Below are 24,378 nucleotides of genomic sequence, written 5' to 3'. Positions count from 1 at the left end.
CCGCCCGGGGTTCCGGCGCTCCGAGCCCTAGCCTGGGGCCGTGACCCGCTTCCGCCAGCCGGGCGCGGAGTTGGAGCCGGGGTAGCCCAGCCGAGCGCTCCGAGCGCTGGGGGCGTGAGGTGAGGGGCGCAGCGGCGCGGGGCGGGGAGGGGGCGCTCGCTCGCTCGCTCACTCTCGGCTGCGCACACGCCCGTACAAACTCTCACACAGACACACGCGGGGTGCGCTGCCGCCGCCCGCCGCTGCTCCTCCTCCCGCCACCGCCTTGAGAGGGAGAGAGAGGGAGGCAGAGAGAGCGCTTTGTCCGCGCGCCCGCCGCCCGGCCCGGGACTCTGCCCCGAGGAGGCAGCCGCGCCGAGTCCCCGCCTCCGCCTCTGCCCCCGGGCGGGCCGGGCCGGCCGCGGTGGGGGGAGCCAGGCTGAGGGTGAGGGTGGGGGTGGGTGGCGGGCGGGCGGAGGGCGGGGAGGGGGGGCGGAGGAGGAGGAGGAGAGACGAGGGCAGCGGAGGAGGCGAGGAGCGCCGGGTACCGGGCCGGGGGAGCCGCGGGCTCTCGGGGAAGAGACGGATGATGAACAAGCTTTACATCGGGAACCTGAGCCCCGCCGTCACCGCCGACGACCTCCGGCAGCTCTTTGGGGACAGGAAGCTGCCCCTGGCGGGACAGGTCCTGCTTAAGTCTGGCTACGCCTTCGTGGACTACCCCGACCAGAACTGGGCCATCCGCGCCATCGAGACCCTCTCGGGTGAGCACTCAGCGCTACCCCCTCCCCCCGCCTCGCCCTGCTCGGGTCGGGACGGCTCCCGCTGGGAGGCCGAGTCCTGCGGGCGGCGCCCGGCGGGGGCTCCGGCGCCCGCAAGCTCACTTCCACGCACCAGACCCTTAACTCTCGCCGCCCGCCAGCTCCCGGACGGCCCCGCTCCCCTCCACCCAACAGCCCCGGGCTCACCCTAGCCCTCCGGGCAGCAGCCCAGGGGCGCCCCCGGCGTCCCTCCGAGGGTCCCGAGGCTCGCTGGCTTTCAGGGGGCACCCTTCGTTCCTCTGGTGCTCCGAACTGCTCTCCAGAGCTTCTACCCCCACCCTTCCAGAGTCCTCTGTACCCCTCCTTCCCTGATCTTCCTGTCACCCCCTTTGTGAGGGGACTCCCCAAAATCCAGCATCTTCTGTCCTGGCCGGACCTTCCTCCTTCCCATGCCTCGTGCCCAGGACCTCTCGCTCTCTGGCGTTCCCGAGCCGCACTCTTTTCAAGCCCCCCTCCCCACCTTGCCCCGCGGCCCCCCACTTTCTGCACCCCCTCGGCTCCTCCCTGATAACCCCCTTCGATGCCCAGGGATCCCCAAACCTCAGCCCCTGCACGACCGGCACATCTCCCTCAGTCCTTTCCCGAAGCTCAGTCCCCTCTTGCTGATCTCAAGCGCTCCTATTTTTCCCTGAATTTTTTGTCCGATTTTATTGAGAAGAACTCGGGCTGGGGGCTTTCCGCCGCCCGTCCCCCTGCCTCCCGCTTGGCCAGAAGCACCTTTTTACGAGGTGCCCTGTCTCACTCGGTGGGGGCTCGGGCTGAGAACCGGGGAAAGAGGCGACCGGGGGGGCCCGCGAGCGCGCTGGAGCCCAGACGGGAGTCGGAGAGCGACACACACACACACTCGCGCGCGCGCACTCCCCAACTCTCCCTCCCTCGCTCGCACCGCTCGGAGCCGCGCTCGCCCCCAGGCCCCCAGCCTGAGCCCCCCGACCCTGGGCCCGGCGGGAGCCCCTTCCCCAAGGGCGCGTGGGGTGGGGGCGGGGCGGCGGCGAGGCCAAGGTGACACCCAGAAGCTGGCAGGGACCAGGCTTTCGCAGTAGTCGACCCGGGGGGGTTTCGGCGCGTCTTCTCGGGGCCACCAGGAGAGTAGGGAGCCTGGGGGAGCGCAGCGGAGCCTTCGGGTCTGGGGTTAGCAGAGTGGGGAGGTGGGGCCTGGAGACAAACGGGGCCGCGCCAGCCCTGCAGCTTGAGTTTCAAATGAGCTCATCCTTTCAAATTGGCGCCGCTCTTTATTAAATTTGTTTTTCCGGTAATGCCACCCACAGCTATACCTGGGGTCGGAACTGGGCTTGCAGCCTTCCCACCTCGTCACGAGACCCCGGGCGCCCACCTTTCCTCATACTGGGCACCAACTTAGCCCAGCTGGAGCTTGGTAGAGACCCCTGGTGGGCGCCTGAAGGCGGAGCCCTAACGTGGAGTTGTGTGCGTGCCCCTCCTAGACCCCAGCGGGTTTGATCTCAGCAAGGTTCTGAGTGCTTTAAATTTTTGTTTTAAAGGTAAAGTGGAATTGCATGGGAAAATCATGGAAGTTGATTACTCAGTCTCTAAAAAGCTAAGGTAAATACATTTGCTTAGTTTTTTTTTTTTTTTTCTTTCTTTGCGATTGGGTTTACATATAAGTAAAAAAACCAACAACAACATGAACCTCAGCTTTAAAAACTGTGTTCTTATAGTTTTTAAAAGAGGTTTTTGTTTGAATAGTGGAGATAGATAGTTTAGAAAGTTCCAATTTTTTACTTTCATTATATAAGGTGTTTACTGTACTTGAAAAATAACTGGTGCCCAATTGGGGGTCGGGGTGGTTAAAGTTAGGTAGGTTCAGTTCGCTGGGACTGTTTATCAAAAGTTGCCTCCCACCCCCCACTTCCCACTCCCACCCCTATCCCCAGCACAATGGCAACAAATACTTGTCAAGACTTCCTGTGAGATGTTAAGAGTAAATATTTACTGTGTCAACTGAATTGCTTAACTAAACTACGGATTAATTACTTTTCTTTTTTAGATAGTGTAATGTTGAATATAAAATAATTTAGCAGGGTTCAGTATTTTGTAGAGCATTCTACAGAAGTAGGTTGTTTGTATTGCGTGGTAGTGAAAAGCCAGACTTGGAAAAAAAAAAAAAAAGTCACTGAGACAACTGAGTCTTGCTTTTGGGCATTTTGTTGTTGTTGTTTTAAGAAATGTTTGAAGTCAAACAAATATCTCAGTGAAATCAATAGTTAGATTTCACTGCACTATTGTTAATGAAGTAGTAGCAAATTTTGTGGGGTTTGGATTTCTCCACAGTGGTTTACTAACATGAGAAATATCTATGAGAGAAGAATGAGGGAGAACATCTTTGTTTGAAGTATATTGTGGACTTTAAATTTGGGCCCTTTATGACTCGTTCTCAACTTGTGTATTGTCTAAATTAGCTTATATCCCATTCATGTATAGTTCTTCACCATTCTTCATTAAGTAACTGAATTAGAGACTTTTTGATTTACCAACTTTCCAATTTGTGATATCGTAGTAGCCACTTGATTTTTGCCAGGATTGATGGATTTTAAAACAAACTACCTTTATTTTATAAACGCTTGGATCTATTGTTGAAGGGATTTTAAAAAGTTGTGTCTAGTTTCCAGTTACATTTTAACTAGTAACAGAATATCTTTTGTTTGCAAGTGATTCTGTAATACATTAGAAAATTTATATATATATATATTTATTTAAAAAGAGCTAAGAGTTATGACTTAGTTTCATGTGTCATGTTAAGCTAGTTCTTTCTTATATTGGAAAAAATGTAGCATATAGTTGATTGGTTTTCAATAAATATTCTTTTGTATTTTCTTTAATATTACTTTTGCTGAAGAATTCCAAGTAGAAGCTGTTTGGTATACTAAGTATTTATTGTAAATTTTAATTACTCATCCCACAGCACTTTAAAATTTGATGAATATATTGAACAATGTTTGAAAGAATTCCCAAGATGTTAGCACTATGTTTCTATAAATGCCCAACTGTTGGCCACTTAGCTGTTGTGAATCCTTTTGGGGGTTATAATTAGTAAAAATCATTATAATTTTAACTTCAGTTAGTTGGTGTCTCATTTCATGTTGTAATGTATGTCATTTAATTTAGCAATATAAGTGAAATACTAGTTTATCTAAAGTCATTAACATCTAAAACTTAACACACATACTACTTTTTAGCTCTTTTTTTGAAATTCATAGATTATCTACTGTTAGTTGGAATGTCATTTAAATAATTTTGTTCTGTTTGTATGAGTTCAAATTTAGAGAAATGTTCCAAGTTTTTTGCATAAATTGAAAAGTACACTCTAGGACTTATCCAGCCCTATTAGTACATGATTTCTCTGAGCATGTTGGTGATATGAAATACCCAGGAGGTAGATTAAAATGCGCTGTATATGATTCAGTACACTTGAAGATGTTTAACATACAAATGTATGCATAAGCTACTGCTGTAGAGGAGTTTGCTTCATTTCTGATTGGATGTCTTAAATATATTTTCCTTTATTAGCTTAAATGTAGAAATTTGCTACATGGGCAGTAGGCTGAGGAGAGAGAGCTTTAACTGGTGGTGTGTACTGAGTTCAGACTCCTGGGATGAGGCAGCTGTTATGTTATCGAGTAGTACTGGGCACAACCATGCTGGTGGCTTTAAAAAACCAGGGTACTGTGACATATGAAACCAAAGTTTTTATGTTATATGTGACTATTTTGGTGTTCTTTTGTTACATTTTAATGAAAATTAACACGTTAAAAGTAAATTTGTGAGTGCTCGTTCAGTTCTATATGTGGTTTTTGTGTTAGTTGAAGTGAAAATGTGAAGAAAACAATTCTCACTAGTTGCTTAAAAAATGATTCAACAATTGAGTGTTAATTTTCTGACTATTGTAGTTATTTGATTTCTCAAGGAGAAATTTTAATATCTGCATCCTAAATAGATTTTTCTATGACTAATGATAATTTGGAAGGAGTTTATCTTAATTTATGAAATTATTGGTATGTTATTTGTTTAGCAGTTGAGTCTTTTGTTAAATGTCTTTCCAACATCATTTTACATGTCCTGTTACACAGTAGACTAGATACTGTTCTTCTCTCAGAGTCACTCAGAAATTTTTTTTTTACCATATGTGCTTCATTCTTCTTAAATGCAAATTATTGTAATGTAAACCACACACAGGGCATCTATTTCTCTTATTTCCTAAGTTGGTTTCAGTCTCAGTTAAATAAATCTTTGGATCTTTTTTTTCTGTATTCATATTTCTTGGTAGAATATTATGGATTAAAGATTTATTAAAGAGGAAAAAACTGGTAACTGTCAAAATCCTGTTCACAGTTGTGGAAACTCCCTTGATAGAAATTTCATTTTTGGCGTTGATGAAAGTTTACTTTAAAAAAAAAAAAAGTTATATACACACACAAACATATTGCATAAATTGTTTTGCACTAAGACATATGCTAACTTGAATGTGCTTTTGTATCTAAAGTTGAATGATTCTGTGAGAAACAAAACTTTGAAAAATGCAATTTCTGCCCACTTCTAGGAAGTCACTAAGTAATGCTAGACATGCTTCCACTGAGATGGTGTGAATACTATGAGTTAGTGTAGGAAAAAAGCTATGAATTTGTCTTTCATGAGTTAAAAATCAGTAATTGTGTTCTCTCCCATGCAAATGAATTTGGTCTCCTATAGGAATGTTAAAGAAGACAGTATCTCAATTGTATTTTGCTTGTATGTACTACATTGTGTATAGTTGAATTAAATACCAAAAAAAAAAAAAAAAAAAACCCACCCAACCTCAAACCTTCTCTGCAACAAAAGCTTTTGCTGCATCAATTTTTAATTTTCTAGAAACAGAAAGAACTTTATTAGGTCAAAATCATATGGTAGCCTATTTCAAGAATTTGTTGAATTAGAAATTAATGCTTGCATTTAATTATATAGATTCCATGTATTGTAGATATAATACACTAATACAAAATACATAATATCAAATTTTAGATTTTTTTTATTTGGTTTTGGAGTTGGACATTTAATTTCCCATTTTAAAAAGGTCAGGTTTTCATATGGTTCTAGAGAATACACATTTTTGTGATCTCTAAGAGATAAGTATTAGAGTTCAAACTGAAACAATGGAGAAAAAAATTAGTTGATAATTTCATGTTGTAGGTTTAAAATTTGAGTTTATATTTTTAAAAGACTTCATTGGATTTTTAGCATTATTTTGTTAAATAATAAAAACCAGTGAAATCTACATATCAAAATAGATCTTATGTATTATCTTATTTTCCAATTCACCAAATACATATTGATTTTAAATTGTAGGGTCTCAATTTATGGAAATACTTAATAGCTGACCACCTAAACACTTATTCTAAAAGGTAATTGGTAATATGTAGTACATTTGATAAATTGTGATTTTCAATAATAATAATGTTTCCTTGTTATAGCTAGTAAGATGACTAGTTAGAAATGGTGTAAGAGTTTTGTGTTTACTGTGTTGAACTGAGATTATCATTTAATAGATGAGGGAAGATAGTAACATTTACAAAATCTTTATACATAATGTTTCAAAGTATAAGATATTTTCTTTAAGAAATGCTTTCACTTTAGGATATCCTTTAAAGAGATTAGAGGATTTTGAGCTAATTACTTATAAAACTATCATTTCACTACTATTTTGAGTAAACAATTTTTTTTTAATGGAGTTTGCCCCAGGTTTTTTTGGTAGGGTTGGGGAAGAATGTAAATGATGGTGAATTGAGCATAAAAATGGGCACATTTATTAAAAGTCAGCATATCCGTGGAAAAGAGATTTTTATAGAAAACCATTTGTACATGTTTGATACTTTTAAACTTTCTAAATATTTGCCGTGTACAACTGAATCACTCTTCCAAGTCTGCTAATGAAACCCTCAAAAGAAGATGAGCAATTGGTCAGAGTAGTTAGAGGATATTACCAAGCTAATGTGTCATCTCTCTGATTCAGTGGGGTGTGTGTGTATGTGTGTGATTTGTGGGGGACAGTGGTTTCAGACAGATGGTGTCAAGAGGGAAGAGGAGATCTTAATTGAACAACAGTTGATCTGGATTTCAGTCCTGACCAGGCTAATGAAAATCATTAGGTGATTAAAACTTGTAAAGGAGATCAGATGAAATGGTATTTGCCTTGAATGTGCCTTGCACTTTAGGTAGTTAACCTGGATGTGGAAGTCAAGTCACAGGCACCTGCCATGGTTTTTTTTTTTTTTTAGTGAGCTTGCTACGGAGACTCTGCTCAATGCAAACTCTGCCTTCTTTCCTTTTAGCTTGAATTTATCCTCTCATGAGTGTTATTCTGTGAAGGTTTCAATGATATAAAAGCCATTTTTAAGTGTTAGAAAATTTTAACTTTGAAGGTACATTTTTCATGTAGAAATTGTATAGTTTGGAAGGTAATCCATTATTTTGTGTAGCACAAACTGAATCAATCTCATTAGAAACAGTGTAACATTGAAATGGTTTTTTGTAAGCTGTTGAGTTCGAATTATAAATTTCAAATTTTATTATTTGAATTTAAACTTAAATACCACCAAAGTGTCTTCAGTATCCTTTTCAGTCTTTGAGACTAGTAGGGCTTGGCTAAACCAATTTTTTAAAATTTTATACTCTAAAACTTTTAATCAAAAACATAATCTCTCAAAAGCTATGGCCACTTAATTTGAGGAATGGGAGAGTTCTGTTTAGCAAAATATACCTAAATAATTTATTAGTGAAGTTTTATTCTTCCTCCACTCAACTTCAAGTTCAAATTAGTTTGGGTAGTCTTTCCAAACAATGTCATCAAACAGAGAATGGCAAATAAACAAGCACCTACCAGTACAGATAACAGCTTTTCCTCCCATTTATTACCATTAAAACATTTAAAATCGTTTACTTTATAATTTGACTTCATGCATACAAACTTATAATTTTCATTTGGTGGCATGGGACTATATGGGTTCTATTTTGGGCAGCAAAATTGCAGAGTGCTCAGAGCATCATTTTTAAGGTTTTACTTTTCCTGTTTTGATCATGAATTTAGTTTGAAAAAGTGAAGAAAAATAATTTTCTTTTACAGAAAACTTTAAATTTTCTTGCTTTGACTGCCAAAGAGGACAGGGAATACAGTGAATGTTTTTTTAAATTTGGTTCAGTTTGATGATATATTGAGGTAGAATAAGTAGATCAGTAAAATGGATGCTTTTGCATTAACGATAGGCAATCAAGTCCAAAAATCATCTCTGTGTCTGTCATTTAATAATTATACATCTCTTCCCCAATCTGATTGTTTTCACTAGCTAAGTTTGCATTCTTGGGATGTGTTTTGTTTATTCCTGGTTTTTCTACTTATTTATGCTTGACACTTTATTTCTTAAAATATGAATGCTTTCATTAGGATTTTCTCATTCTGTTAAAGTAGGTCTTTTAATAAGTCCCATAAATGAAAACTTAGAGTTCTGATATGTCTTTCAAACTTTCTAATATTTACCTTTAACATAAGATGTGTTGCACCTGGTTACCAGAAAATTTTGTATGGGACTATGGCAATGAGAATGTTATTTGCAGGTTTTTTAATTGTCATATAACACATCCCCAAATGAGAATTTGCCTTAGGGGGGAAAATTGAATTTTTAAATTTTTGTTTTAAATGTGATAGGAAAGGTGGTTTCATGATTCCCTGTGTTGACATATAAGCAATACTAGCAGCATTATTGTAGGGGAGTGTATTTTTATGTGCCTGCATCTTATATTCATATAGTACTAAGGCTGTTCAAGCCTACTACACATACCATTTCATTTATTCCAAATAATAATTTTGTGAAAAAGAGAATAAAATTGGTATCCCTTTTCCCAGAGGAGGAAACTTAATCTCAAGCAAATTAAGTAAATTAAATAGAAGAGCTAGAACCCAGGTCTTCTGATTCTCACTTCAGTGTATTTCACTTACATTTGACTTTTAAAGAAGCCAGCTGAGTGAGTTCTAAGGCTGTCCAAAGGTGCTGTTCAAGAGTGATGAAATTACATGAAAATAGATTTGTGAACCAACCCTTCGCAACCATCTTATTCCTAACTCAGTCCAAATGATCTGTACTTTGTTATAGTTTTGTTTTGTTTCTGGAAAAAATAATTAGAAACAAAATGTGGTAATTTAAAAAGCAGCATTACCTCCTACTGTCCCTTTGCTTGCCAATTGAGGAAAGTGGGGTATACCCAAGTCAGTTGTATTTTTTATTGTTATTTATATATTGATTTTTTCAATGGATGCATTCTTTGTGTTATGAAATAGAACATTGCCAACACAGGTGTTTCACTTAACACCTGAACCACATGAGTGTAGCCCTGATGAAAACTGGGTGCGATGAGGTGAGTGAAAGTCCAATTCAGGGACTAACCTGGCTGGGTTTGTCACAGGTTGCAGCCAGTCCATCCTGAGAGGTCAGTACTGTGTTTGGTTTGTGTTTCCTTGATAGGAACTGCTAGATCTTTCCCCAGATTTACCCCAGGGGTGGTGTTCTCTCTGTTTCACTTTCTGTACAAGAGCAAGACCTTTTACCTCTCCTGTGAGGATGGTTTGAGTATGAATAGGGAGAGCAACCTTAATGTTGTGATCACTCTAAAACACTAATTAACTAAGCATGTGAAGTATAGTTCATTCCCCACCCCCCCAGCCCCCTACATTTATCCTCTTGTTTCCTTTAGCTTTCATGGGCTATCATACTGGTGGTAGTAGTGGGAGGGAGGGAAGAATTATTAAGGAAAAAATTAGGTGAAAGAGTTATTTCTAACTCCTCATGTATTTCTTCAAGTTAGTACAGTCTAGAGCAGGGTTTGGTGATTTCCATGGAATTCTAACTCCGCAAATGGAGAAGAGAAAGAATAGTAAGTAATGCTGAGTATTTGCTATGTCTTAGGCACTGGACTAGGCCTTATAGACCTTTTATTTTATCCCCTGATCAGCCTGGAGAGATCTGTATTTAATTCCTTTTACAGATAGGGCTGTGAGGCCTCAGACTCCTAAAACAACTCTGTCCATTGGATCAAAACTGCTTCAGAGAAGCAGTGGCCATATTATCGTTGCCATCCAGCTACTTGAAATACAGTAATGACACTTGAGCAGTTAAGTAAGAAATGGTGCTAACTTGTACATAGGTTGTAGAGTAACTTTGTATATTACTCCTAACTCTGGATAAGAGAAAATTTACATGTACACAGCAGATATAGTGAGAAGGATAAGGGGCTGAAGTTCATTTTTTTTTTTTTTAGTATAATTGAAAAATAATTGAAAGTGTTAGTCATAATTTGAAGGAATTTTCTTGAAGTAGATCTCTAGTAGAGGCATTTATAAATTATATAAAGGGAAAAATGTTTAAACAAATGTCATGGCTGTAATGTGCAAAAAAAGCATGCACATGTCTAATGCAGAAGGTATTCCATACCTTTGGTACACACACACACACACACACACACACACACACACATACACATACATACATCCTGAAACAAATAAACCCACAAAAAAACCTGAGGGTTTTGTTTTGTTTTGTTTTGTTTTTTTGTTTAGGATCTGAAATGTTACACAAAGTTTGGCATGCTTTCATTTTACCTAATATTGTTTTAAATGTCTGTAGTTTGGAGAAAGGAAATAAGAACTCTTGAAATTATATTTTATAAAATGTTCATCTTAATAACATTAGAAATTTTTAACTGACATACAAAAAAGCTAGTGAAAACAGGAATTTGTATGTTCTTTGTAAGGCAGTCCTTAAGCATCTTGTACATTTGTGATTTTAAATTTAGCAATGGAGAACTTAAAATAGGGCTATATTACCAGTGAAATGAGATATATATATATATATATATATATATATATATATATGTAAGAGATTTGCTTCTATAGAGAAAGATGATGCTTTTTTGATCAGAATATAATTTTATGAAATTTCCTGTATTACTTTTCTTAGTCAAGAACCTCTAAAAGAGATTAAAATATTATTAGAAAATATATTCTTATTTCTATCTTATATATTCTCTTTACCCTTTCTCTTTGAAAAGTGAAGCAAAAAAATTGGCAGTTCTGTGCCAGGTTAACCTCCTACCAATTCATGAAGGAGAAGATATTTTAAAAATGTTCTTGAGTACAGGCCGGATAGTTCTTTTATATTACACAGAGACCTTTTACTTTAGTCCTTCCTGATCTTTGTGATTTTAACAATGCATACTTTGAGAAGTAGGTGTTTTTCTTCATCATTATATGTATAACGTTTTGAAATAAAATGTTTTGCGTCTGTTGAGTCAGATGTAGATGATGAAAACAGATTAACACTGAAACGTGCAGTTTAGCCTCTTCAATTATTAAGAAAGAAAAGAGGGAGGGAGAGGGGTGAGAGAGGATGGAAGGGAGGAGGGAAAGGCCACAGAAGCGGAGGTGACTGGGTGACAACCCATGTGGTGCAGCTTGTGTGTGTTCCCTATAATTCCAGAGCACGTGGGAAAGACTGGTCCTGGGTGATAGTGTGTGGAAACCGTAAGTGATTCCATTGTGACAGCAGGACTGAGAGTCTCCTGCAACTTGTTTTTTCCTTTGACATTTAAAACTCTAAAGAGTATGTGGCTGGCCTGCCCCAAAAAAGGTTTTGCATTTCTTTCTCTAAGGGCCTGTGCTGGCTACTTCCTCTCCCTTATTCTTCTTCCCCTTCGCATGATGAGGTGATGACTGGGAAGGACTGGGGTGCAGAGCCTGTTGTGTAGGCCTGCCTGCAGCCCCATTGCCCCCTCTTTGACTGAGGTTTGGGGCAGCCGTGGAGGCGTGTGTGTGCTTGCTCAATGTGTTGGAATGTATGGGTTCTGTGGCACATGCTTCCTCGGAATGTGCAGCAGACACACGAGCTTCAATGGGTGTGGGGGTCACACATTGTAGACTTTTGTAAGTGGTTGAAAATCTAGGAAGGAATTTCCTGGTGCTGAAAGTTTAGGTTATGTTTTCTCCTCCTGAAGTGCAATTTTTTTTTTTTTTATCCTTTGTAAAGGGAAAACATCTTTATTATTATTTTTTTAAAATCCATTGAAGGATAGAAAAAAATTCTGTGGATGGGTAATCATCTGACCTCTCTCCTGGATCCAGCTGGCCTCTTTTTCCCTTTCTCTTCAAACTGATAATGATGTCTTCAAGTCAGGGACACTGAATTTGTAAACCAGGCCTTTTAAAACTCCCTGCATTGTGCCACCACTGAAGATGATGAAATCAAGGTTCTTTAGAAATCAAATTTTAGGCTCAGATATTTCAAAATGTAGGCTCTGTTCTCCCTTTTAAGGAGTGAAGAACAAAATACTAGTTGCTTAATATTTAAGATTTTTAACTGCTTGTTAATATCACACATTTAATCACAAAATAGTTAAGATGACAGAGGTTTTGCTTGCTCAGTTATTTGAAATGAGACAGATTTAGGTTTATGAAGTGCCCACTTCACAATGCCCATTTAAAAGGCATTTTAAGAGTTATAGAGAACTGAGAACAGGTGACTGGTTCTAGTTTCATTTTTTTCTACATTGTAAGAATTTTTCCAGGGAAAAGTTAGTCCTTTAGTTCATCGATTTTTATATCAATGGTTTGATGTATATGTCTATTTCAGTAATGGTTTCAAAATAATAATTTAGATATTATAATTGATATGTGACTATAGTTTACACGTAATGATTATGGTCAAGGTGTTGATACCTGCATTAAAAATTTCCAGGCCAAAGTGATATCTTTTATTCCCATGGTGGTGTTTTTAACACTGTGTTCCTCAGGGCCTTAGGATTCTGAACAGATGCCAAATGTATGGGAAGGAGAAGATGTATGTAAACGGGGAATCTTGGCTTCGAACCACCTTGCAATCTGAAGATAGCTACATTCATTGCTCTTTTATGTATTGGAAGTCAGTCTAGAATTTGGTTTAGAAAAAGGAGTGCTACTTTAAAAGCCAGTTTATGAAGTTCCATCCTAAGGTGTGTTTGTCTGGGTCTTGATTAGGCCCCCTGGCAGATCCAGGCTTTCTTGAGGGAAGTGTAGACCCTGCCTTTGTTACATCTGCATCTACTTCCTGTGGAATGGCCTTCCATCTCCTGTCACTTTCACTTTAGAAACAAATGTTTGCTCTGCCAACTGCAAGCCAGACTTCTACATCTATGGATGTTTCTATAACCAACAACAGAATGTATGCCCCTCAGGAACTTTCCAGAGAGCTTCTTGGCCAGTGATTACACGTCAGCTCTTGGCAGAGCCATTGGATCAACTGACTTTGAAGAGTGGTGGGTATAGTGACAAGGGACCCACTGATTCATGGAAAACAAGTTTTTTCTTTTAGCAGAGCAGCTCTTGGCCTTCCTACCTCTTCTTCAGGCAAAACAGCTCTTCTTTTATCTGTTTTGTCTGGGTTCTGTGAACATATGGGTAATCTTCAAAACATTTAAAACTGGTTAGAGTGGATGCTCAACCAATCAGACCACACATGAACCTTCTCACCTAACATGCACTTCCTCAGTGTCAGTCCTGCATACATGAGTTTTGTTCAAAAGGTATTACTTTAAAATTTTTAAAAAACACTGTTTTCTTTGTGACTTCTTACCCATGGCAGAGAATTCTTGGGGATCCCTGAAAGCCCTTGGAATTTGGCTTCGTTGTTTAAAGAGCCCCCAGATGAAGCGGAGCCAGAGAGGAGCCCACTCTGAATCTGTACTCCATCTCTCTAGCTTCCTGCACACCAGTCTTCTAAGAGCAATGATTTCATTTCATATACTTCAGCTTCTGTAGTAAGATTGATATCAGAGATTGCCATATATTTATAAGGGACTGCACTCACATGCTTGCAGGGCTAGTGCATGTGGATGACATGAATAAGTGGTGGCAAGGAGGTATTTGGGGTGTGCAGGGTAGACAGATATTAGCTCCAGCTAGCTGTTGCTATTTGGAAATGTCTGACTAATGTTCCCAAATCTAAATTTTCAAGAGAAGCCAGAGTGCTGGGGTTATAGCTCAGTGGTAAAGTGCTTGCCTACCATGCATGAAGCTTTGAGTTCAACCCCCAGCACTTCAAAGAAAAATAAATAAATAAAAGGTCTTATCTTAAATCTCCAAATTTAAAAAATTCTAAATATCAGCAACAATTTAAAAAATTATAGACCTTGAGGACTTTCAAAAGACAGCTACAGATTAAATCTGGCCCATGGATTGCCAGTTTGTAGTCTCTGCCACACGGAAATCTATAGTATCTCCAAAATGTTGTTGAAGACACTGTCCAGTGTATTTAATATTTCTTATACTTAGGTTTGTCTAAGAGTGTGAGGGAAAAGTCCTTCTCTTGAAAAACTGGAAGAACTAGTATGTCTCTTATCTAATGATAGCTGTTGGAAAGCTCAAAATTGAATTAGTTCTCAGTCACAGCAACCATCCTCCATTTGGTTTTATAGAATGATTATTTTATTTTCTCCATTATAAAGTACCCTATATTTTTATCTTTATGTAATAATCTTATGATGATGTTTCTGTTATATGAAACCATCAAAAATTCTTTTATAAATATAGCCTGTACATATGCTGAATGTGTGACAGTAATATAAGTTTGTGTGTATAGTGTTTCATAAGACGTATTCATGAGAAAAAATAAGCCTGTATTTTCATATAATTGGAGGAGTGTTTCTGCATTGATCTAAATCACACCCTTTCCAATTAAACACTAAACCAACTATAGATGATGTTTTAAGCCATTTCTTAAGAAAGTATGATTCTCATATGTTTGGCAAACACTTTTTAAAACAAGAACTTGAGTTATTCTGTCTCTTAAACATCTAATGTAAGACAAGTGGTTTTAAAAGCAGAGTATACTGGTAGGAAAATGCAGTGGTGAAAAATGGTACTTTTGAATATGTTTGAGAAGTGTTTGGTTACTGTTGTACTTTCTTATATTTAAGTTGAGGAAATTGAAGGCCATATGGATTTTGCTTCTGGGCACTGGGTGCAGTAAATACTCATTAAGGCCAAACTAAAGAAAACTGCCAGTGACCTAAGAGACTTTTTAAGAAACAAAGTTAAAAACTACTCTGACAGCTGGAATTAGCATTTTTAATGTATCTTTTTTCTCTGTAACTTATAGAGGCCGTGGGTTCAATTCCTAGCACTGCCAAAATAACAAAACACAAGGTGGGCTGCACAGGCCATTGCACAGGGCTGTAGAGTGAGCATTAGAAGGCAGAGTTTTAGATTTGTTGGAATCAGAATAGGTTTTGCAAATCAGTCTTTAAAAAAAAAACCAACAAGGATAAGTTAATTCTTAGAATTATAAAATTCAGTAGGATTAAATGAAAATAATTTTCCCCTTGTCTCTCTTAAAAATCTGGGAATCACAGGAGAAAAACCTATTTGAAAACAAAACAGCTATCCTCTTATCACAGTAGTTGAATACAAGAGTCAAATGTAAGGAATGTTTGTTTAAACATGTTGAGATACCTTATTTGAAATGTTGGGGACTAGAAGTGTTTCTGATTTTTTATTTTTTCAGATTTTATATTTGAATATATATCATATATGCTTATGTATATGTATATTAAATGAGATATCTTGGGGATGGGACTCAAGTCTAAGCACAAAATTCATTTATGTTTCATATACTCCTTATACACATTACTTAAGTAATTTTATACAGTATTTTATAAATAATTTTGTACATGAAACAGTGTACATGAAACAGTGATGTGGAATTTTCCATTTGTGGTATCATGTTGGCACCCAAAAAGTTTCAGATTTTGGAGCATTTCAGATTTCTGATTTTTGAATTAGGGATGCTTAACCAGTAGTAGATTAGGTGGACAGCATCTAAAGTTACTATTTAAGACAAATAAACAAACAAAAACCCAGACAGGTGTACAATGCCATTTACCACTGGATAAGGTAATTTATAACCAAGGAATTAGCTGATGTTAAATGTTCATTGCAAGCAAGATGCTGTCAGATGCTTTGTATTCGTAATCTATTGCTGCATACAAATTACCTCCCAAATTAGCAATTTAAAACAACAAACGTTATTATCTCACATGTTTTTGAGGATGAGGAACATGGCAGCAGTTTTGCTGGGTGGTTCTGGCTCATCTTTCAGGAAAGTGTAGTCAAGCATCTTTCAGGAAAGTGTAGTCAAGCTGCCAGCTGGGCTGCATTCATCTGAAGGCTCAACTGAGGCTAGGAGATCTTCCCCCAGGCTTACTTTTATGGGTTCAGCTCTTCACAACATGAGCTACTTCTTCGATCTGCTCACGGCAGGCTTCCCCTGGAGTGAGTAATCCAAGAGAGCAGAGGAGAGTAACTGACTCTACACTGCCTTTTATGACTAGTCACTGGGCAGCACTTCATCTCTTAGCTTCATTTTCTTTGTTAAACATGAGACGTTAAGTCCAGCTCACACTCTTGGGAAGGAATTACTCAAGAAGGTGAATATCAGGAGGTGGGGATCCTTGGGAGCCACGTTGGTGTTTATGTCAATCAGGAAAGATTGGCAAATAGATACTTGCTTCATTTGGGGCTAATACTGACAAATAATAATCCCTTTACATTAATATTATAGTAAGTCCTTTTTGAAGGTCCAGATTGTTCAGATCAGAGTAATGTAGGTATTTTAGTTTCAGTCTGTTTTTAATTTTTTTCTTTTCACCTCTTTCTGTTCTTTCTCCTGAAGAGTTATTTCAACTTTTATAAAAACTGATAATTATTCCTGTCTTACATGAAAGAACTATTTTTTAATTCCTAATTGAAAATTTTAACATTACTTGTCTAGTATCAATAAAGATGTTTGTCACTTTTCTGCCAGCAGCAAGAATCCTTTTTGCTATTTTTGTAACTGGGTGAGGTCTGATTTCTCCAGAATTGTGCCATACTGTGGTTAGCCATGGTCTGCAAGAGGAAAATATATTTACTCTTCTTTAAAATCATTGGTTTTCTAAGAAATATGCCATTTACTATACCAAATATGAGTAAGTCTTTCTCAAGCAAAATATAGTGGTCACTTTGATATGAGACAACGGCCAGTTCTGTCCTCTACTGAAAATTCAAAGCACCAAGTGCCCAGATCTTTGGTATCTACCTCTATTATACGTGAGGAAAAATACTGCGAACATTTCTGATGACTCAGGATGTCCCTGAAGAAATTTGATCATGTTTTTGTATTGTTTTTGATGTCAAGCATGTCCACATCAATGTTGAATGATCATTCTGTATTAGCATTTTACCAAAGTCCTGAAAAACTCTCAGCTTGCCTATGGAATGTTCTAAATTACTTTGACTTTGGTCAAATGCAGTATGTTAGTAGTTATGTTTTTAAATTTTTACTGAATTTCAGTGCTTCCTTTATTTGCATTACATATTCCCATAACCTGTTTAACTTTTTTTTTCCCATTAAAGATCCTGATAAATTGAGTTATATGAAATGAAAAATTATTTTGGTTGTTTTCCTTTTGAGCAGGTATAGACTGAGGCTTTGAGAATGTTAGGAACTCAACATACGTAACATAAACGCGTATAACATAAATGCGTGCTCTTTAGGAAAAATAAATACTTTCTTATTGTTGGGGAAAAAAAAACCCACTAGGGATAAGTATAATATCAAATTTTCTGCACAGTGTATATGGTCTGGTCAACCAGAGTCTATCCTGAATGATCTGTCACCCTCCTTTCCCTTTTTGCATGCTGAGTGACTTCTTGACTCCTCTGTAGTTTAAAATCTTGATGTGTTTTTTCACTATACAGTCCTGTGATTATATTTAATTGTTTTCTGCTGTAGAGTGTTAACTAAAAGCTCCCCAAATACCCTCAGCAGAGCGATTGAATTTAAGATTTATTTCAGATTTTATTATTTTCCCCAGTTAGAAGTTTAAAGGTGAGCAGGAAGAAGAAATCTAGTGAGCTTTGAGGACCAAATGCGATATATACTTCTACACCCATATTTTTTATTGTTGGTTTTTAATATTTTGACTGCCTGTGGATATGCACCCAAATGAATGTATTTTTCCTCTTTTTTTTTTTTTTTTCTTCACTGACTTTTCCTCTCTGCATAATCCCAGCTTGGGGGAAATCAGAAACCATCTGGAGGTCTAGCTGCCTCCAGTGACCTGCTCACCCTTCAGACAGTCTCTGTTTCTCCTCCTTAATTTGCCCCTCAATTTGTTCTTTGAGTCAAGAAAAACAGTTTTGGGGGTAGAAGAGAACATTCCTATTTGGCAGCCAGATGGAGCCCCATTTCCCAGGCTTCCTGACACCATGCAGGGGTCCCTACCTATAAAACCTGCTTTCCACAGCGCTCTAATCAGTACCCCTCTAATGAATGGCCCATGTGGGGTAGCTGTTGTGTGTTATTGTCAGCCTTTGGAAACATTCATGTTTTCTGAACTTTCAGAAATGCTTCTGAGCTAGTGCAACCAACGTTTGAGCCTTAGACATTGTTTGTCTGGGAGTTGAGCCACACAAAGGGTTCAAATGGTTGGGCATCCATCATCAAATGCATCCACCTTCTCTCTGAAAACAAAAGCAATATCAATTTCTCTGAATTTGGGGAATGTTGTTCAATTCCTGACATGAGGTTATAGATAGAATTAAATACATGGAGGCTTCATTGATTGAAACTGGTGGGGATAAGAGGAAACCAGTGATAATTAGTAGGATGTTTGGGCATATTATATATTTTAATATTGCTTTCGGTTAAATATTGTAACCTGAGAAAATTAGCAAAATGTTGCTAAAAATCAGTTCTAACAGACCTTCTCATTGAGTAATGATTTGAATTCTGCATATGGATTTTATATAAATGCTCCTCCAATGTGTTTAAATAACTTATTCTCTTTGATTAGTTTGAATTTTCCTCCTATGCTCTTGTTTATATTGATTCCTTTGTTGAATAAGCACCATTCTTCTCTTTTGAAAGGAACAGCAGAGTAAATCCCAGTTCTGTCCTATTACAAGTAGAAGTAATCATGTTTCACTATTCAGTGAACCACAGTCTGGATTCGTTTTACATTTCTAATAGCTTTGAATTGCAGTTAGTACTTGGTTAGTGTCCTATCTTGGAAAAAGTTAGGATGATGCTTTAATACTTTAACTCAAAAGAGAGTTCAATTTAAATCATGGTGATACAGTATTACTTAATTGACAGAAAATGAAAGCAATAACTTTGATCAAAATATTCACAGTTTAATAAAATTAGAAATCTTTTTTCCTTTAGTTTTACTTGGGAAATATCCACCAAGAAGGATCCAGTAACCAGTAGTACTTTAATTTTGGTTTGGGGTTGTTTGACATTTGATTCTGTACCACCCTTAAAAGGTGAAATTTAAATTGATTTTAGTTAAAAAGAAGTGCTGTGGATAACCTGAGACTGAGTCTAGCAAACTACATTTATTAGAAATAGGATGGTAACCTCTATCTCCAGCTATTAGGTAGAAGAGACTGCCTAGGAGCCCTGTTCTGGTGGGTGGTACAGAGCCTGCCCTTTAAAACCTTGACTACAATTAGCACTCCACAGGATACTTTTCAGCATTTAAGATTACATTTATTTAAGTCCTTCTAAGAACAAATAAGTGTTTGTGGGTGTTCTCATCTCAAAAAGGAAAAAGAAAAAAAAAAAAAAAAAGCAAGCTTTTTTACTTCTGGATATTTTTCTCTGCCAGGGGACTTTGAATGGTGTTCAGTTGATGGTGTTCTGTTGATGGTGTTCAGTCAGGTTGGTGGGTATAAGAGGGATTCTGCACCTAGTTGGTGATGTTGCATTTAGGTTTTGAAACTGACTGCCTGCCAGCTCTCAGTTCCCTCAGCTGGATTAATTGTTGAATATCAAATAATGTCCAAACAATTTGAACAAATTCTTGAGACTCAGTAATGCATTGAACAAGTTATTTCAACCTGGAAGAGCAGGAATTGAGCACCTACTACTTATTTAGCCAGAGGGTAGGACTCAGAGTGGGATACGGAATTCAGCCCTCTGTCCCTGCTAGGGAATGAGCTAATCTCTGAGGGGTCTTCTCTTAGTATTTGCAAATTTACAAAAACAAACAATGGGAACACTGCTGCTTCCCACCCTTACCATTCCAACACTAGCTTAATGTGATTACCATAATTCGAGTTTGTCACAAAACACTTCTTAAATGCCTGTGGTATGTTAAGTTTGGAATGGAGATGCTACTTACATAGAAAAAGACTGGGGATCAGAACCTGACCTCCCTTCTCTCCCTGTTTGCACCCTTGGGATGCACTCGATTTACCTTCCACATCACATCTTTTCATTGTTCAAGTATTCAACTGTATTGTGAAGCATTGGACTAACTGTTATAAAAACACAAAAGCAGATAAACTGTAGAAGTCACATTAGCCTACAGTTCCTGATCACTCCTGTAATGGCTGGTGATAAGCTCCAGATGCACCCTTGTGGAGCACCAGTCAGCTGCACTGGTATTGTAAAATTGTTGTAGACAGTAGAAAACTGGCAGCTGGTGAGACACTTTGAAAACTCAGATGAAAGATCTTAGCCTGAGTGAAGCCTCCCCCAGATCTTTTTGAATTGCTTCTCCTCCAGGTCTGTTACTTCCCTGGTCACCATCTGAGTGTGCAGTTGTTTTTACGCGTGGAGTTGCGTCTCAGAGTCTGTTCACTCATGTAGGAAGGAAAGAATGACTTGCTCATGGCACATGCCCGCTAATGCCTTGCACAAGCCATCGCATGGTAGGTGTTTGCTAAGGGTCGAATTGAGTTGTCTAATCTTATACTGATTTAACTTTAGTAATTAAAATTCTCAGGGAATGGTGCATTCTGATAAACAAAGTTAACTGTTCTAATTGATGGTTCAGCTTTGTTCTGTGCTGTCGAAAACCTTTCTGAAATCAGCACTCTGAAACAAGGAGTGGTCTAATTATTTTAAAAATAAATTAATTTAGAATAACTGCTAATGTTGCTTAACTGGAGAAGATGTTGGAGCAGTGTTTCTCCATGTGGTGCATGGACCACCAGCAGCAACATCATCTGGGAACTTGTTAGAAATCTCAACACCCCACCCTAGACCTACTGAATCAGAAATACCCAGATGGGGCTAGCAATCTATATTTTAACAAGGGCTTTAAGTATTTTAATGCACACTCAGATCTGAAAGCTCTCAGTATAGGACAGTCATTCTCAACCCTGGTTGCACATCACAGTTACTTAGAGCTTTTTAAAAAATGAAGTACTGAGCTTTCTCCCAGAAGTTCTGATTCCATTGGTCTGGGGCGGGGCTCACCATAGCTATTTTTTAAATGCCCCCATATGATGGCGATATGAAGCCAGAGCTGAAAACCACTGATATGGGGGTAGAACAGAGGACTTTATCCTCTGTAACTTCTTCCTCTGTAAAATTGAATGAAGAAAAACTTACTTATATTTCACTTAATCAGGGCTTTAGTGAACAGGCAGTCCCTGCTTTCATGATGCTGGATTAATTAAAACTTACCCACTTGAAAGCAGGTTCTCTAAAGCCAGTGGTATTTTCCCACAGGAACAATGTCATATTTGGGTGTTTACTTCCTCATCAAGGCCTTGGCATCAAATAAATTATAGATGGGTGAATAATATATCATAAAATCAGTGATAAAATAATTATAAACCTCTATGGTCATTTAAAATAAAAGTTATGCTCCAAGTCCAATAAAATTGCCATGAATGTAATGTACACCTTAGGATTACCCCCAAAGGTCTCAGTGTTGAAGAAAAATGCATGCAGTCCTAGGGACAGTTTCCTGAATCTATTATGAAATAAATATCCATTAAAACTATTTGTACTCTGAGAATTTAGACAGGAAAGATTTGGAGAACTTAAGTCTCTAAAAATGTCCCAGGAAGTCTTGGGTGGATGCCTTTTCCCTCAGTAAACCTCCCAGGAGTAAGGCTGGAGACTGGTAAAATCACTGGGACTCAGTCAGTACCTTCCATTGTTGGAGGTGATAAGAACAAGCATGTTTGAATTTCTGAAAAACCTTTGTAAATGAAGGAACTGATCCTTGATTTCTCTTCCTGGCTTTGGTCCCTCTGAAGTTCTGCTATCAGCTGCAGTAAAAATGAGAATTGAAAACATTGGTGCTCTTGTTGAAGTTTTAGGCTGCTCTTAAGAGAGGACCTCAGATGTTCTCTTTGGGGTGGCAAGTTGGCACAGGCTTGGGAAAGTGCAGGCAGGTGTTGTGGTGCAAAGAGCACTGAGCTTAGGCCAGAAGACCTGGTCCAGCCAACCAGGACAGTGCCTTACAACTCATGTGGCCCTGAACAGGACACTTCTCTGAGTTTCTACCTCCTTTCCTGCAATGTGAGCAGGAACACAATTTGCTCAAAGGATTGTAGGGACTGAGGTGGTTACTGTATATCAATGAACCCAGCAACGGAAGTACTCCATAAAATTACTGTTAGTTGGAATATTGATCTATGAGGCAAACATGGGGAATCCTATCTGCTCTTCTTGTTCTGAGGATAGAAAGCAGACACCTAAACAGGAAGAGTTCCAAGGGAGCTGAGGAAAAGGGTAGAGGTATATATCTCTCACTCTGCAAATCCTTCCTGGGAAGAGAGAGTAATGTCTGCAGTCTGGTTTGCTAGAAAAAGCCAGAGAGTAGATGGCATTTGGAGCATGCTATTGGTTTTACCTGGAACCCAATCTGCATTTTGACCCAGAATGCACTGTCAGTCAGGGATCTTGATGGCAAGAGTATGTTGCTCAGTAACCAGAGTACTATTTGGACCAAACTATTGTAGCATACTATTCTTGGCAGGTATGCCCTGTTGATACAGAGCCCGGTATGCATTGATAGTTTTATACCAACTGCTACAAAGTAACCACAAGTTCTCAGTGACTCAGATTAAGATGTGACTCAGATTATGCAGGTACTATGCTGCGGAAATTCTAAGGCAATTATCAAATAAGTGTACTACTAAGGAAAATCATTGCTTGTTTTATTAAATAAGTCTCCATGGTGTTTTTCCAACTCAGGAATTCTTATTGTCTCTGGAGTTCTTTTTCTAGAGTATGCTAAATTCTTTAACTAGAAACAGTCCTTTAAACTCTGGTAATTAAACAGAATTAAAGGGGGGGGAAAGTGAGTAAAGAACATAGTAATCCTCTAAGTAAGTTAATCTGTAGAATCATAGAACCCACAGAATCTATAGACCTTTGGAATTATCTATACTACTCTCTCCTGCCTGTTGAAATTCGCATACAGGGAGGTAAAAAAGCATATTCAGTGTTACGTTGGACATTGATACAAAGTCATCTCCCTCATCAATATGCTTTTTCCTCTGCCTCGCACCAAACCTCTAAAAGACTTTTCATATAATTTGTTGTTTTTAAGTAAAGCTAAATTCAAGAACAAAACAGTAGTTTTCATTTTCTGGAAGATTTCACCAACCAAGACGATTTAGTCCCTCTTTGTCTCTTTTGATACACATTTCAAAATAGCACTGACACAGCATCATTTGATCCAGCAATTCCACTTCTGGATATATAACCAAAAGAATGGACAGCAAGAACTTTAACAGATACTTGTACATTCATGTTCATAGCAACATTGTTTACAGTAGTCAAAATGTGGAAGTAAATACAAGTGTCCATCAACAGAGGAGTTCAGTGGATAAACAAAATGCCACACACACACACACACACACACACACACACACAGAGGGATATTCAGCATTAAGAAGACAGGAAATTCTGACACATGCTACATCACAGATAAACCTTAAAGACATTTTGCTAAGTGAAATAAGCCAGTCACAAAAGGGCAGATACTATGTGATTCCACGTACCCTGGGTGCCTGGAGTAGTCAAATGCATGGAGACAGTGAAATGGAGCTCCCAGAAACTGGAGGAAGGAGACAGTGGGGAGTTCCCATTGATAGGAACAGATTCCATGTGGGACCATGAAAAGAGTTCGGGGTGGTGGCGATGGCTGTACAACAGTGTGAATATACTTAACACCACTGAACTGTGCAACTAAAAATTGTTAAAATGGTAAATTTTAATTATAATGAAAAATAAGTTGAACAACAATAAAAAAGGTGACCGCCACATGAAGCAGGACTTTGAAAGCCCAGCTGAAACAAAAGTACTAGTGGGAAGGGGATTCCGTTCACTGATACTTAAATGAGATAGTAAATTCTCATGGAAGGCAATGCTGGTCTGAGCTCTATCTAATTCTGGTACTGTCATTAACCAGCTCTGTGATCCACCCATCTGACCATTAGTTTTCTCTTCACTAGAGAATGTATATAGATGGGTTGGTCTCCAGCCTTCCTGCCTGCTCTAGAATTCTGTCAGCCTGTAACAAGTTCATAGCAAAGAAATACTTGTTTAGAAACAATTGACTGTGTGAGAATAAAAAACTGGGTGTACCTGTGATATGAGGACAGCCCAGGTCTCCAGAATTTGTCCCAACCATCCCTTGTCTGGGGCATGTTTGAAAACAGAGTAATCATCTTTAATCTGCTGTCCATCCTGCTTCATTGCTCTCTAGGCAGAAACAG

The 24,378-nt window shown here is 38.8% G+C and overlaps 1 protein-coding gene across 2 annotated transcripts in view; it reads left to right on the top strand.

Moving 5' to 3' along the window:
* The first annotated feature begins 485 nt into the window (after positions 1-485).
* The window catches only part of Igf2bp2 (insulin like growth factor 2 mRNA binding protein 2), a 155,802-nt gene continuing 131,909 nt past the window's right edge, over positions 486-24,378 (top strand). For both annotated transcript variants that reach the window (XM_047564897.1, XM_047564896.1), the window contains exons 1-2: positions 486-743; positions 2,300-2,360. In XM_047564897.1, coding sequence (XP_047420853.1) covers positions 566-743; positions 2,300-2,360 — 239 coding nt within the window. In that variant the 5' untranslated portion in view covers positions 486-565. The remainder of the gene's footprint in view (positions 744-2,299; positions 2,361-24,378) is intronic.

The sequence above is a fragment of the Sciurus carolinensis genome, chromosome 9 (assembly GCF_902686445.1).
Source record: "Sciurus carolinensis chromosome 9, mSciCar1.2, whole genome shotgun sequence".
NCBI classification, from domain to species: Eukaryota; Metazoa; Chordata; class Mammalia; order Rodentia; family Sciuridae; genus Sciurus; species Sciurus carolinensis.
This window is presented reverse-complemented; position numbering and strand designations above follow the sequence as displayed.